At 38.7% G+C, this 16,733-nt stretch overlaps 1 protein-coding gene across 4 annotated transcripts in view; it reads right to left on the bottom strand.

The window, feature by feature from the left end:
* Positions 1 to 2,712: 2,712 nt before the first annotated feature.
* The window catches only part of LOC146972744 (CREB-regulated transcription coactivator 2), a 59,062-nt gene continuing 45,041 nt past the window's right edge, over positions 2,713 to 16,733 (bottom strand). Inside the window, exons 13-16 of one of the 4 annotated variants that reach the window (XM_085803150.1) lie at positions 13,861 to 14,157; positions 10,929 to 11,000; positions 8,164 to 8,362; positions 2,713 to 6,973 (exon numbers count right to left, since the gene is read on the bottom strand). In XM_085803150.1, the coding sequence (XP_085659276.1) occupies positions 6,783 to 6,973; positions 8,164 to 8,362; positions 10,929 to 11,000; positions 13,861 to 14,157 (759 nt within the window). In that variant the 3' untranslated portion in view covers positions 2,713 to 6,782. The remainder of the gene's footprint in view (positions 6,974 to 8,163; positions 8,363 to 10,928; positions 11,001 to 13,860; positions 14,158 to 16,733) is intronic. The other 3 variants (XM_085803151.1, XM_085803152.1, XM_085803153.1) reach the window with 3 other exon arrangements.

Here is a 16,733-nt window from a genome sequence, read left to right as displayed (position 1 = left end):
CAAGGAAACTCGTATTTTTCCGACCGTGAAGTCGTACCAGTTCGATCTGGTACGAGTTCACAGGTCAGAAGTTACGAGTGGCCGTTATAGTGACTTTCACCGGTAAAACAGGTCGGAAAAACACGAGTGGGTTGCCTGGAACGCTACAAAGTCGTAAGTTGTGACTTGAAGCTGTAATTTACGATTTCAAAAGCCTGTCTGGAACGCAGCATTAGCCAAAACGACCGGATCGCTTACTTCTGCTTTAATGTCTCTAAAAACTTTTCAATATTAATATTAATTCACTTGAATTAATATTAATGTGTCTTCTTGTTTAGTTTTAGAATCAGAGAGTTTTTCCACCTGTTGCCTCTTCGCTGTCTTCTCTCTGACTTCTCTCTGACTTCTCTCTGACTTCTCTCTTCTTCAAAAAGTATTTAAAAATGTTTAAAATACTTTTAAATATTAATGAATATTAATGAATTCCTATATTAATGTGAATGAACATGAGAGTCTCTGGTGGTTTAGTTGGTGAGTGTTTCCTCTTCTCTCTCTCTCTCTCTCTCTCTGTGATCTTCACCCTCTCGCTCCGCCCCCTTTGTGACGTAGTGGCTTTCATCTGAGCTCGAGGTTCGACGACGTCATCGGACCCATAGATAAACGCCATGGAAGGCTTGATGACGTCAGGACATGGCAATGGCCGGCCGGCCGCCGTTGCCATGGAGACACGTCGTCGCAATTCACGTGGTGGAGCGTAAGAAAAGGTTTGTTAATGTAAAAACTCTTTAGTTTTACAGCCACAATGTAAATTTACCAAAGTGTTTTTATGAAAGAAGTGGAGTTGTATTTCAACTCAATATCTGGTATATTTGTATTTATATGTGTGTATTTATCTTCTGTATCATTTATTTGTTTTCCAGTTATTAGCCTATTACTAATGTAGTGTTTACCCTGTTGTTTCTATGGTTACTGCACCACTACTATGTATGTTTAGTAAATGTAAACTCACATGTAGAGGCTGGAAGAGGTTCAGCAGCTGTTCATCACTGTCGTTCACATTTCTTCATTTATCCTTGAAGTTTATTATAATAATCTGTTTCCATTCATTCATATTTAAAGGGATAGTTCAACATTTTGGCAAACTGGCCCATTGCCATAATCCCTATAGTTTTAGCAGTAGGTTTGTTACCTTTTTTAGAACGGCGGAGCAGCTCATTATTTCCATGTTATTTTCAGTCTGTATTGTTAAATGAAACAAAGCTGGACCAGAAGACCTTCAGTTCACAATGTATTTGTTATCTTTCTTTGTCTATTTAATGGGTTTCTATTGAATTTTATCCTCAACTTTTCCTTTTTGTTTATTTCAGTGTATTTTTATGCTCATTGTTAAATCCCCACCGTCCACTTATTCATATTATGTTTATTTTATCTCGCTTGTGATTCCTTGTATGGAAGCTGCGGCACAAGTAGCTCATTATAATTCTTCTATTTAGTCTTATTATCATTACTATTAATAATAATAAACATCTGATTGAGATGAAATTCTCATTTTTAAGACACCGCTTGTTATTGAAATAAAACAAAACTACAGTAAAACTTTGCCTCGCTCACATCAGTTCATGAGGAATAAATTAATAAATGTCTATGGAAACAGAAAACTCATCTATATAATCACACACACGCTCGGCCAGTTGCAGGTTTCATCTGTTTATTTTCTGTAAAATAATGTGAAGTTACAGTCTCTTTAAAAATCTCTCCTGTTGCTTCAGAAGCTCTGGTTTGAAAACACATGAATATGTACAACAACAACAACACAACGACAACACAACGACGACGACGACGCAGCGTTCCCTGGTTATTACAAGGTTCAAATAAAAATCTGAATACGACAAAAAGTCAAATACAAAGAGAGCTCGACTTCTTCTTCTTCTTCTTCTTCTTCTTCTTCTCTGGAGCCTAAACACAGGAACAAAAATACAAACTGACGACAACATTAATAATATGAGACAAATTAATATGTTACATCAATAAAAAAATGTGAAAAAAATAAGAAATATGGCCTTTAACTGATCCCTAATCTGCACACACACACTCACACTCACTCTCGCTGGCTGGTCAACAGCTCCCCCTACTGGCAGAGTCTGGAACTGCATGTTAACTCACAACAGCTTTATTGCATAACAAGGCAAAACACACACACACACACACACACACACACAGAGACACACACACACACACACACACACACACACAGGTGACACCAACATGAAGGATTCAGGGATTTTTGTTTTGTTTTTGTTTGACCTTCTGAGCGACTTTTCAAAGTAAGATGACGCTGCTTTGAGGACGAATAATCTTTTTAATTTAATTTAATTTAAATAGTTTCTGCTTTTGTTCTCATGAAGTCGTCTGTTTTGTTTTTTTTATCTCTGAAGAAACCTGGAAATCCACCTTTAACTTCCAATAACTGATCAAACTTCAACACATTCATGTCTTTTCCATTCGCTACGGAGGCCCTGAGGGGACAGTCAATCATTGCTTTTTGGTTTTTCCCCAGTTGTAAAACAACCGCGACTGGTTTTTAAAAGGGATAGTTCAACATTTTGGCAAACTGGCGAGTTGTTTTAGAGGGAAATTCATGCAAAACCGCTGATGCACGTTGCCTTTAGGGACAGTTTTTCATCAACAGTCTCTGAATTTCCCTCTAAAACAACTCTGTGTGGTAACGTTGTGTATTATCTCATAGTGTGGTGAATGTGCAGCTCACAACTTGTCCACCAGAGCGTTGTGGAGTTGTTGGATTGTGTATTTGATGAGTTTGATGAGGGAAACCAAGAAATCCCATAATGAGCCTCAGTAGCGTAGCTCTGAGCAGCTCGTGGCTCTGCTCCGCCGTTCTAAAAACAGCTTGCACCGACAATTAAAAGTAACGAACCTACTGCTATGACTATAGGGATTATGGCAGTGGGCCAATTTGCAGAAAATGTTGAACTATCCCTTTAAAAGTAACAGGAACAAGTAAAATGTTGTTTCTTGGGGGGAAAAAACAGACGTAGATGTTTATTATCGTTATAAATGATGAAGAGTTCTGACGACTTTTCCCTTAAAACTGCAGCTTTGATCCGAAAAACTGAAAAACACTGACAAAAAAAACCCCCCAACTGCACCTGAACACAACGTCAACGACTGTAACCGGGAGCAACCGAAGCTCAGTAACATCTTCATCCAACACGGCTGCACAGAGGAGATCCACCCACCCACAATGCATCTCTTCACCTCCTGGTTCATTTAATAAAAACAAAACAGAAACAGAAACAACAACACGTCACTTTGACCTCTGGCGGAGTTGGACCCTCGCTGCCGGCGGCCAGCGCCGACGGGGGGGGGACACACGCCCTCTCTCTCTCTCGCCTCGACTTCGGACGTCAACTTTCCAAACGCACCCTGAACGCCTCACTCACACCTGAACTTGAACTTGAACTTTCACCTGAAACGTGACGAAAAAAACCAACAGAAAGAGGAAAAGAAGGGACTCGGTGGTCGGTGATCGCTGGTTCGATTCCCCCCGGCTCAGAAATGACGACTTCATTAACCCCCCCCCCGTGAACCTTGGGCGCCACAGAAACACCTTAAATCTTCTACTTCAGGGGAATCACGTCACATAATCTCTGTTTTCTTTGGCGAAGGGTTTTGCAGCAGTGGCAGACACTTTACGGCGGTAGCATTATACCGTTTCCATGGAGACTGCTGTCTGACCCATGTCATGTCAGGTATCGTTGTAAAGCTCTCTCTCTCCTGATCAATAATCTGGGCTCCAAATATTACTATTTTCTTTGTATCAACAACGAATCGTAAAAGAACAATTGACAACAACAATCTCTGTAATTTTACAGTCCAAGTCTTTAAAGGCCGTTTCCTCAGAAAGAGTTTTTCAGACTCAGACTCTGAGCTAGAAATCTCCACTTCAGCAGCACTTCCAGACACCAAACCTTCCACTTTGATCCCTTTCTATATTCTGAAGGTTTTTACAGAGGGGTTTGTTGATATATCATTCACAGCCTCATTTATACAACATTTTATTATGAAAAATATGGAGGAATTTGATTTTTTTTTGTTTTTTAAGGCTGGTGACAGTATTTTCTCATTTACAGAGTGATAAAAAGAGATATTCAGAATCCTCCTCTGTAAAAACTTCTGACTCTAATATGTCAACAAAATAAATCAAGAATTTTGAAAGTAGCTTTATCCATTGTTCAGATTTCTGTTCTGGAAATGTATGCAAATTAGCGCATATTTAATTAGATATAGCCTCATTTACATATTTAGACAAAACTTGTAATACAAAAAATATTTATCTTCATGCGAGTGATAAACTTGGTAAGTTTCATGGTGATATCTGTTAGTTTAAAGGGAAAATCTTTATTAATTTAAGGTGTTTTGAGCCTGTGGGTCCGGTAGCGACCAGCGGGGGGCGCCGTCGCACTGTCGTTCCTTCATCATCATCATCATCATCATCATCATCCTCTTCATCCAACAACGTTTGTGTCTCTAAAGCTAAAAAAAACCAAACATACAAACTCCTCAAACCTTCAATCGGACTTCAACTGATCCAGAACCAGTCACATGTTCATCAGGTTCTGTTGTTTAAAAAAATAAGAAATAAAAATAATAAAAACACAGAATAAGGGAAACTTTGGGAATCAAACGTACGTAAAAATCTCACACTTTGACAAGCTGTTGTTCAGAAACTCTCCGTCTGACTTCAAACTCCTACAAGCTCTTTTTAAATTTTTTTTTTTTTTACATTTTTAAAATTTCTTCTTAAATATTTTGTTTTTTTTTTCTTTAAAGATAAATTATTTACAAACAGATTAAAAAATAAAACTTCTTTATGCTCATAATATTAATAATATTCATATATTTTTTTCTTGTTTTTTAAAAATTTTCTTAAAACCTTTGTTACACAAAAATACATCGCGCAGGAAGTGCAGGCAGCGGGGGCGAGGGGGGCGGGGCTAAGGGCTGTCAATCACAGTGACTGGGGCGTTAAAGGGCGGAGCCACCAAAAAAAAAAAAAGCACCTGAGTTTTTTATTATATTAAACTCAGAGAAGAAAAGTTGATATTTTATTTTGTGGAGGCTGAAAGGTTTTAATTTGAAAGTCAAGTTCCTGTTTGATTCACAACAGGAAGTGACGTGTTTGTATATTTTTGGTGGACCGGCCCTTTAAATTAAAAAGAGAAACGCTGCGGGGACGACGCAGCTTTAAGCCTGAGGGGGGGAAACGACACCGAAGCTTCGTTCAACACATTCATCTTCATCGTTGCATAATTAATTATTCGGTCAGAGAGAGCCACGACGACGACGACGAAGCTCGGTTTCGTACGCAGCTACAGACGAGTGCATCTGATTGTGTTGCCATGGAGACAGACAGACAGACAGACAGACAGACAGACGGACAGACGGGACCCAACCTCTGAAACCAGTTTAAAATCCTGGTTTACACTTAATCTCTGTTGCATCAAACCGGTTTAAAATGAAGTTACGACTGGATTCTGTTGCATCAAAACTTAAACTCTGGTTAATTTAATCCGGCTAATTTAATCTGGTTAACTTTAGATCTTAAATTGAGGAGGTTTAAAGTCTGCATTTTCGAATTCCTCAGAGAAAGTCAGACTCAAAACACTTTGATTTTATGATTAGTTAAACCCAGTTTAAATAAACCCGGCTTCATTAAACTGAGTTTATTTCAAAACGGTGCAACTGAGCTCGACTTCATTTTAAACCCAGTTTTAACTAATCTCTAATTCCAGTTCATCTGAGGTTAAACTGAACCTCGTTGTTGGTGCACAGCTACAGATCAGAGGCTGTGATCTGATTGGACGCTGGGGGGAGGGGTGGGGAGGTGGGCGGAGCCTCGGAGGCTCTGATTGGCTGATGATGCTGATGACACGTCTGCTGCGACTTCAATCTTCACTCACAGTGATGGAGAATCTAAAGCTGCTGCTGTAGCTGCGACGACTCTTTAACCTGAACCTTGGCAGCATGTGAGGGGGGGGGGGGCTTAAGCGTGGCGTTAACACCTGAGGGGGCGGGGCTTAAGCGTGGCGTTAACACCTGAGGGGGCGTCGCCCAAATCTTCAACCTGCTTTTTGCTGACCAACAGATTGTTCTGCCTCTTTGTCTGTTTCTTTTTAAATATAAACTCTTATTTCATGGCTGAAGCTCCTGTCAAAGTGGCGGTCGAGCCGGGAGGGGGCGTGGCCTCGGACTCGTGGTGGTTATTTTCTAACCTAATGGCAGTTTGGGGTAAAAAACAAAACAAAACAAAAAAGCAACAATAACAAAAACCAAAACCAATCTGCAGCCAATCAGCGGCTGACGATGCAGCAGGAAACAGGAAACAGTCCAGGTGCATAAGTCTGTTCACTTCCTCCGACGACGAGCGTTGCTGGTTAAATTTCTCACGTGAGCGTTTTGTTTTGTTTTGTTTTGCGTGCGTTTGAGTGCATTTTCATCCACATGCAGATAAGACTCGTACAAGCTAATGCCTAGAAACAGAAGCGACTTGGTTTCTCTGGACTTCAAGCATCGCAAAAGAGCGTTTTCTTTCTTTTTTTTGCTGTTTAAGTTAAGTGCCTTCGACGGAGAAGAAGAAGCTCCGCCTCCATCGGGTTCAGTCCGCCGCTCCGACGCGACCTCGACGTCGCTCTGCGGACCGTCGGGTGAGTCGGTGGCGTTCCTCTCCACCTCCGTCCGTCCGTCTGTCCCGGTTCGGCGCCGTCTCATCGCCGGTTTCCCGATCACTTGAGCCGGTCGGAGCGGAACGAGTCCTCGACGGCCGGGTCGGCGAGCATCAGGTCCCCGTCCAGCATGTCCAGCGCCAGCGGGTCCATGCGCAGCGGGTCGTCCAGGGAGAACGGGTCCATCTCGAAGCCGGGGACGTGGGACAGAGCGCTGGCGATCTCCTTGGACAGACCCGGGGGGGAGTCTCCTAAAGGGAGGGAGGGGGGGGGGGGAGTTAGTTAACTAATAAAACTAATTACACCAAACTAAACTAATCAAATGACTTGCTGCTATTGTGCTTTTTATTTTTTGTAAATGTTTTTATTGCTTTACTGCGTTTTATTGAGTGTATGTAAAGTGATGAGCCCTGTCAAAGACAAATTTCTGCTACCCTTTGGGGCAGAAAATACATTTATCTATCTATCTAAACCAAACCAAACTAAACTAAACTAAACCAGCTTCACTAAACCAAACAAATTAACCAAATTAACTAAACAAATTAAACCAAACCAAACTAAACGAATCAAACCAAACTAAACTAAGCTTATCAAGCCAAACTAAACCAGCTTCACTAAACCAAACAAATTAAACCAAACTAAACCAATCAAATTAAACTACACCAATCAACTAAACCAAACCAAACTAATTATACCAAACTAAACTAAACCAGCTTCACTAAACCAAACTAAACTAAACCAGCTTCACTAAACCAAACCAAACTAATTATACCAAACTAAACAAAACCAGCTTCACTAAACCAAACTAAACCAGCTTCACTAAACCAAACTAAACCAGCTTCACTAAACCAAACTAAACCAGCTTCACTAAACCAAACTAAACAAAACCAGCTTCACTAAACCAAACTAAACCAGCTTCACTAAACCAAACTAAACAAAACCAGCTTCACTAAACCAAACTAAACTAAACCAGCTTCACTAAACCAAACAAATTAAACCAAACTTAACTAAACTAATCAAACCAAACCAAACTAAACTAAACCAGCTTCACTAAACCAAACAAATTAAACCAAACCAAACCTAATATAAAATAAACTAACTGACTGATGATGTCACCTAAACCAAACTAAACTAACCAAATTAAACTACACTAAACTAACCAAACCAAACCCAACTAAATCAGCTTCACTAAACCAATAAAAATTAAACCAAAATTAACTAAACTAAACTAATTATACCAATTCAAACTAAACTAAACCAAGCAAATTAAACCAAACTTAACTAAACTAAAGTAATTGCACCAATTCAAACTAAACTAAACGACTGAGGATGTAACCCAAACCAAACCAACCCAACCTAAACCAAACCAACCCAACCTAAACCAAACCAAACTAGTGTTACCTGTGAGGATGATGTTGGGCACGTTGTGGTGTTGTGTTACCTGTGAGGATGATGTTGGGCACGTTGTGGCGGCCATCGCTGCTGTAGTTCTGGTTCTGGTGGTTGAGCAGCTGCTGGTCTCCGTGGTCCTGCAGGCCCAGATGGACCTGGCCGTGGGCGGGGAACTGGTTCTTGTCTGAGGTGCAGCTCAGTCCGCTGTGGTTCAGGGACAGACCGTCGCCCGGGCTCTCCATCGAGAACTGAAGAGAAACCAGAACCAGAACCAGAGTGAGCACAGAACAACGGCGTTAAGGTGGACTATCTGTGTTATCTGTGAGCCGCCTTAAATTCTACAGGAATCTGTCAGAGCTACTGGTAGAGATGTTGGTCCACAGTCAACCCAAAACCAAACTAAACTAAACTAAATCAAACCAATCTAAACTACTTCAACTAAACCAAACTAAACTAAACAGAACTAATGAAACCAAACTAAATAAATCTTAACTACACCAACCAAACTAAACTAAACCGAATGAAACAAACCAAACCAAGCTAAACTAACCAAACCACACTGGACTAAACTACACCAACCAAACTGAACTAAACCACATTAAACCAAACCAATCTAAACTAATTAAACTAAACTAATCTTGACTAAACCAAACCACACTGGACTAAACTACGCCAACCAAATTGAACTAAACCAAATTAAACCAAACCAATCTAAACTACTTCAACTAAACCAAACTAAACTAAACAGAACTAATTAAACCAAACTAAATAAATCTTAACTACACCAACCAAACTAAACTAAACCGAATGAAACAAACCAAACCAAGCTAAATTAAACTAAACTAAATGAAACAAAACTGATCTAATCTTAACCAAACCAAACCACACTAGACTAAACCTAACCTAACAAACTACACCAACCAAACTAAACTGAATGAAACAAACCAAACCAAGCTAAACTAACCAAACCACACTGGACTAAACTAAATTAAACCAAACTGAACTAAACCACATTAAACCAAACCAATCTAAACTAATTAAACTAAACTAATCTTAACTAAACCAAACCACACTGGACTAAACTACGCCAACCAAACTGAACTAAACCACATTAAACCAAACCAATCTAAACTAATTAAACTAAACTAAACTGAACTAATCTTAACTAAACCAAACCACACTGGACTAAACTACGCCAACCAAACTGAACTAAACCAAATTAAACCAAACCGATCTAAACTACTTAAACTAAACCAAACTAAACTAAACTAAACTGAACTAATTAAACCAAATTAAATAAATCTTAACTACACCAACCAAACTAAACTAAACCAAATGAAACAAACCAAACTAAACTAATTAAACCAAACTGATCTAATCTTAACCAAACCAAACCAAACTCAAACCAAACCACACTAGACTAAACTAAACCAAAATAAATGGAACCAAACCAAATGAAACTAATTAAACTAATTAATTAACTCATTAAACCAAACTGATAACCAAACCAAACTTAAAAAACTACACCAACCAAACTAAACTAAACCAAATTAATCCAAACTGATGGTGTCTAAACTGAATCGGTCCAAGCGAAACAAACGTCAAGAATGCAATACATCAAAGGTCAAACCAGGGTCAAACAGTTTGACCCCGTGACCTCTGGTCTGGGCCGCTGCCGGTCGCCAACAGTGACCGACGATGTGACATCACACCGAGCTCACACTGTGATTGGCCGTTAAGAGAGGAGGAGGAGGAGACCGACACGACTGTCTAGAGGAAACACGGTGTGGAGGAGCGCTTCATTTACGACACGGTCACGGTCACGTACTCAGAGAACTGAGACGAGGGGATGTTCAAAAACCACCGGGGAGAAAGTGACCTGGATATTTATAACTTCTTCCTGCTGCAAATTAAATTAATCAAATTAAACTAAACTAAACTAAATAAACTAAACCAAACTAAACTAATTGACTGATGATGTGACCTAAACCAAACTAAACTAAACTGAACTAAACTAATCAAATTAAACTACACTAAACTAATTAAACCAAACTAAACTAAATCAGCTTCACTAAACCAACCAAATTAAACTTAATTTAACTAAACTAAACTATTTATACCAATTCAAACTAAACTAAACCAACCAAATTAAACCAAACGTATCAAATTAAACTACACTAAACTGAACTAATTAAACCCAACTAAACCAGCTCCACTAAACCAACCAAACTTAACTAAACTAATTATACCAATTCAAACTAATTAAACCAACCAAATTAAACCAAACGTATCAAATTAAACTACACTAAACTAAACTAATTAAACCAAACTAAACCAGCTCCACTAAACCAACCAAACTAAACTAAACTAATTATACTACTAACTAAACTTATTAAATTGAACTACACTAAACTAAATAAACCAAGCCAAACTAAACTAAACCAGCTTCACTAAACCAATAAAATTAAACCAAACTTAACTAAACTAAACTAATTATACCAATTCAAACTAAACTAAACCAACCAAATGAAACCAAACTTATCAAATTAAAACTACACTGTGATTGGCCGTTAAGAGAGGAGGAGGAGGAGACCGACACAACTGTCTAGAGGAAACACGGCGTGGAGGAGCGCTTCATTTACGACACGGTCACGGTCACGTACTCAGAGAACTGAGACGAGGGGACGTTCAAAAACCACCGGGGAGAAAGTGACCTGGATATTTATAACTTCTTCCTGCTGCCAACGGAGAAAAAAAACACAAAGGACGCCGTGTTCGCCATGACACCGTGATGACATCATCATTCATATTTACCTGCTGGTTGGCTTTGCCCGCGAGCTGCAGGCTCAGGTACGGGTCGTCCAGCAGGGAGTTGAACAAGGCATCCTGGGAAAAAACAAACCAACTATTAGTATTGGTCATAAAGGTTTAAACATCTCAATATTATTATTATTACTTTTATTATCATTATGTTTGTTTGTTCTGATATTTCTTTTATTTTCTGAGCTTCAGTGTTTTTCTCTCTGGTTGAAACTCGACTGAAGCCAAACAGGAAATTAGATTTACGGTACATTCTCCTGCAGAGGCGTCGTCTGTGTCACCACACTCTGGAAACTGCCGGGTTAAAAACTGACCCAGTTTGGGGTTGTTATGACGAACCAGACGAAACAACGCTCGGTTGAAGCTTTGACCCAGAATCTTGTTAAAAGCAAACTGAAAACTCACCTTTTTAGTCTTGTTTTTAACTGAATTTCCCTTCTTTTTATGATTATTATTAATATTATTAATATCAGTTTTACTGTTTTATTATTTTACTTACTCACTGTTTTATTATTACTTATTTATTGTCTCATTAGTTCACTGTTTAAGTATATTTTTATTTGATTTATGCGCGTATTTATTTCTCTTACTCCTTTTATTTGTTTTAATTTTTGTATTATTCACCTCATTTTGTCGCAGCTCTATTTGAAGAGTTCATTTGAAAAGCAGATAAGTGCCATTTTGAAAAAAATGAGCTGATGGCTATTGAATTATTCTTTGCATAGTGTTGTTTTCAATAAAGCTTTTTTTTTTTTTGAGCTACGTCTGTTTTGTTACGCCTCATATCCTTGGTCAAAGCCACTCAACTTTGGTTTGACTGATATCACCTGGTGTAAATAATAATTAAAAACTGTTTTGAACATTTTTTAAAAACTGAGTCATCTGCTCTTGCAAATGAACTCTTCATTTATTCTCTTCGACACCTATTTTTTTTAAGACTCCAGTGTTTCCCCCATGGGTGTTTTTTGAACTGTATGAAAAGTGCTAAAGAAATAAAGTTTGATTGATTGATTGATTGATTGATTGATTGATTGCTGCAAAAACCAAATAAAAACTGTTACACACTGATGACTACATAGAAATGGACTGTGCAGGATTTCAGGTCTCTATAATTTAACCCAGAAGTAGCATGAGTGCGCTAATTTGTAGTCATGGCAACATCCGGACAAGAAGTAAACACTGGATGACAAAAAATATAAATACAACATGTTTGTATTTTATGAGTTTGACGAAATGAGATCAGTTTTTTTTTTTTTTTTAAAGGTGTATGACTGTTGTACAGGTGCTTTTCAAAATAAAAAGGGTCATTTAGTGAAAATGTGTAGTTTTATTTTGAAAAAAATGATTGTTTTTTAATATAATGAGGGATGAAACTCAGAAGCTGCAGTTCCTCTCCTGGCCACTAGAGTGAGTCAGTCTCCACAGGTGTACCGTACATTTACAGGTAAGTGAGCCTATGAACTGAAATCTTAGCTCCGCCCCCTTTGACCATATTTGGATTTAGCTCCCACACAAACATCAGTGTGACATGACGGTACGTGTGTGTGTGTGTGTGTGTGTGTGTGTGTGTGTGTGTGAGACAGCAGATGATGATGATGATGAGAAAGTTACACAACTGAACTGGTTTGATCTTCGTCAATAAAATGATTCAATCAGCTAAATCCAATAAAATTTTTCCACTTCCTGAAAACGCTGCAGGGTGAGTTCTCAGAGAAACCGGATCAAAGCTGCTCAGACAAACTCAGGAGTTACTGTAGTTTTTAGTTATTTATTTATTTATCTATCTATCTATATTTATATTTTACACGTCTGCAACGTCTTTGACTTTTTGCTTTTCACTTTTAAGTCTCTTTAAAACTGTTTCCTGAAATGAATTCATAGTTTATTCGTGTCTGTGTCTTGTTATTTATTTATAGTTTCTAGTTTATTTATTTTATTCCAACATTTTGATTCCTGTCAAACTATCTAAGGAACTTCCGCCCACCACGCAAAGTGCAAATTGTCGAGTGAAAGACGCCGTTTCCTTTGTGTTTTTAACTCCTCATTGTTTTAATTGTTGGGTGTGTGAATCCATGTGTGTAAATGCCCTCTCTGTTTTTATTATATTTTATCATGTGGACAAATTTCTCCAAAAACCAAACTAATAATAACCTCATTATAACCTCATTATAAATTTAAATGATCAGTAGTCCTATTCAGATACTCATGAATGAAGAGGATAATTCCTACATTTCCCTACTGTTTGTTAAAGCAGAAGTAAGCGATATTTTTGTGTTAATCTAAGTCTTAAATAGTTGTATCTTCCGACAGCAATCACTTCTATAGAGTGTTTGGTCTGAAACACGGGTCTGTCAGTCACTCTGCTCTGCTCTGAGCCGAGGAGAAAACTTTCCTTGTATCCTACAAGTTTTATCCAATGAGGAGAGAGAACGGCATAAAGGGGCAGTCCTCTCTGTGTGTGCAGCCAAGGGATGCGCCTGAATGTGGTGACGTAGGGACGAGGACCAATAGATCCATGACGAGGGCGGGGGCTGCTAACTCCATCGGCTGACAAGACGTTATGGTGCGTTCAAGGCAACTCGTAACTCGTGTTTTTCCGACCTGTGAAGTGGTACCAGTTCGATCTGGTACGAGTTCACGGGTCGGAAGTTACGAGTGGCCGTTATAGTGACTTTCACAGGTAAAACAGGTCGGAGAAACACGAGTGGGTTGCCTGAAACGCTACAAAGTCGTAAGTTGTGACTTGAAGCTGTAATTTACGATTTCAAAAGCCTGCCTGGAACGCAGCATTAGCCAAAACGACCGGACCACTTACTTCTGCTTTAACAGGAAAGAAATCCTCAATTTCTAATAGAAAAAAATGTAAATTTATTTGGCAGGTTGTCATGAATTCCTCCTGCTGTAGCTGTTGTAGTATTTTACTCACGTTGTAGAAGTCAGTGGTGAGGTTGTGGCTGATCTGTTGGAGCTGTGTGAGGCCTCCTCCTCCTCCTCCTCCTCCTCCTCCTCCTCCTCCGAGCCTCTGGTGATGAAGCTGCTGCTGCTGCTGCTGCTCCACCTGCTGCTGCTCCTCCTGTTTGACCTGACACTGGGAGGAGGAGGAGGAGGAGCTCTGGATGCACTGGTCCAACGCTCCCTCGTTCTTTATCAGCGACGTGTTGCTCGTGTTGATGTGTTGACCCATCGGCCGCTGCTGCTGCTGCTGCTGCTGCTGCTGCTGCTGCTGCTGCTGCTGCGAAACCATGACAACAGCAGGTGAGCTCAGGGGAACAGGTGATTGACGGACGGTCACCAGAGCCCAGATGTTCAGAAGGTAATCGAATCTAATCGGATTCTGGATCATGGGTTGGAACAAATTTTGAAAATGGGTTGTTGTTTATGGAGGTACATTTGTGTCTTTATTATTCAATCAAAAGAAAAGTTGATTTAAACAAAAAATATATTTTCAATGAAAACAAACTTCATTTCAATCAAAAAAACCTTTTCAATCAAAAAAAAAAAAAGGGTTTGAATGCAAAAACCCACAAAATTGCATTTGAACCCTTTTTTTTCTTTGATTGAAAAGTTTTTTTTATTTTTATTGAAGTGAGTTATTATTTGATCGAAAATAGCTTTTTTCAAAACTTTTTTTGATAAAGACACAAATATCCTACCCATAATATGGCCTAAATACAAAAAATCCCCCCCAAATATTTTTAATCAAGTAATAACTCACCTCAGTTTTGGGTCTCAAATATTTTTTTGCATTCAAACCCTTTTTTTTCTTTGATAGAAATGTTTTGCTTTTGATTGAAGTGAAGTTTGTTTTGATTGAAAATAGCTTTTTTGTTTAAATCAACTTTTTTTTGGGGTTGAATAATAAAGACACAAATGTAGCTCCACAGTTGTTCAGAACTGAAAACAGATTCTCAGGGCTCCATATGTCATCTACTCTCACATGTGCAACCAGTGTGAAATGTGGAAGGAGCGACTCAAACATCTGGAATCTGTCGTTACAGGAGGCAGCCAGGCCGATGTGTGTGAGGGTTGTAGCAACCCAAAATGCAATAATGGCCAATAATGTAATAAGATTGGCCATTTTAAATGTAATAAAGCCAATGATGTAATAACTTTGTTTTTTCGGCCAATAAAGGAATAAATTACTACATTATTGGTTGGTTATTGTGGTATTGGCCTAGTATTAAAAAAAAACTTTTGACATTGTAATAACTGGAGTCGATAATGTAATAATATCTATGTTTTTTTTATTAGTGTGACTGCTTTCAGCAGAACAATAGTGTGACTGCTTTCAGCAGTCACACTATTGTTCTTCTGTTCGGCCATTTTCTTCCGCCTTTTTACGGTCTTCTTCTAGTCCTTCATACTTTGTGCTATTTCAACAATTCATATATCAAAACGTGCAGCTTTTTTTTAACTTTATCGGCATTACTTTTCTCTTTTTAACTATTTATACTTTTTCAAATATTTAACTTTTTCTGATTTTTTTCAGCTTTATAATGTGTGTGTGTTGCGTCTAACGAGCAGAACTAGAGTGGTGCTAGAGTGGAGAGAGGCAAAAAAACATTCTAGAGTTTTTCTGGCTAAACTGTCAGCACGGCCACAAATTAAACTCTAGACAAATTATTAGTGTGACTGCTGAAGCAGTCACACTATTGTTCTTCTGTTTGGCCATTTTCTTCCGCCTTTTTACGGTCTTCTTCTAGTCCTTCATACTTTGTGCTATTTCAACAATTCATATATCAAAACGTGCAGCTTTTTTTGAACTTTATCGGCATTACTTTTCTCTTTTTAACTATTTATACTTTTTCAAATATTTAACTTTTTCACAAAAAATCTCACATTCATCAAAGTCTCAACCTCTCTTCTTCACAACTCCACTGTAGTGTAGGGGGTAGGGTAACTGGTTGCCAACCCTAAGGTCACTGGTTCGAATCCAAGGGAAGAATTCTTGTTATGTTATGTTGAATTCTGCTCTCCTCCCCCGCCTTCAATTGGTTACAGGTGTTTGTTATCTCCTTGATTACTCGTACCAGTTTGCAGCACATCATCACATTACAATGAATGACAACAGACTTGAAAGCAGTGTGCTCTCTGTAGCCGAGTGGCAGAGTAAAGGTTTAGTGATCATATGGTCATGGGTTCGATTCCTGCCTCAGTCTTTTCACTTCATTGCTTGACTTTTGATTCCAATTATTCAGCTGTCATTGGACAGTCTTTGATTCCTCATAGTATAAAGCTCATTGTAACTCAGGTTCTCTGTGGCCATATGGTTAGTGCTCAGCCTGAAATTCATAGAAATTTTCATTCTAAGTCATTCAAGCTTGACTCTCAAGCTTTCTTGATGTTGACAGTGTGCAGATCATTAACAGACAACAGTCTCTGCATCTGTGTGTGCACTGTGGCCTAGAGGCAGAGTGGAAGTCTAATGACCATGAGGATGTGGGTTCGATTCCGACCTTGGTCAAACATTTGTATGGTGATCACTGCTTGCACTATTTGCTAATTCTGCAACAGCGTTCAGTTGCTGTCAGCAGTCACACCATTTCCATTCTTGGAAATGCTTTTTCTAGTTTTCTCCAGTTTTGTAGCCACACTTGTCTTCTGGCTAAAATTCTGGTCAAAAATGCAAAGAGACTTAGATAATAATTTAAAATATTTTTTAAATGCAGCCAGGGAGCTCTCTGCTCTCATTCAGCCCAATGCATTTTTTTCACAGCAGCAGGAGAAGGAGCTCAACTTTGTAACTTGCTGTTAAGTGCTTTTTAAATCATTTTAATTCACCAAAAAATAGTCACAGGT

Source organism: Trachurus japonicus, chromosome 16 (genome assembly GCF_045865225.1).
Source record: "Trachurus japonicus isolate A0001 chromosome 16, Traja_1.0".
Taxonomy (NCBI): Eukaryota; Metazoa; Chordata; class Actinopteri; order Carangiformes; family Carangidae; genus Trachurus; species Trachurus japonicus.
The sequence above is the reverse complement of the archived record's forward strand: the minus strand, read 5'-3'. Positions and strand labels throughout refer to the sequence as shown.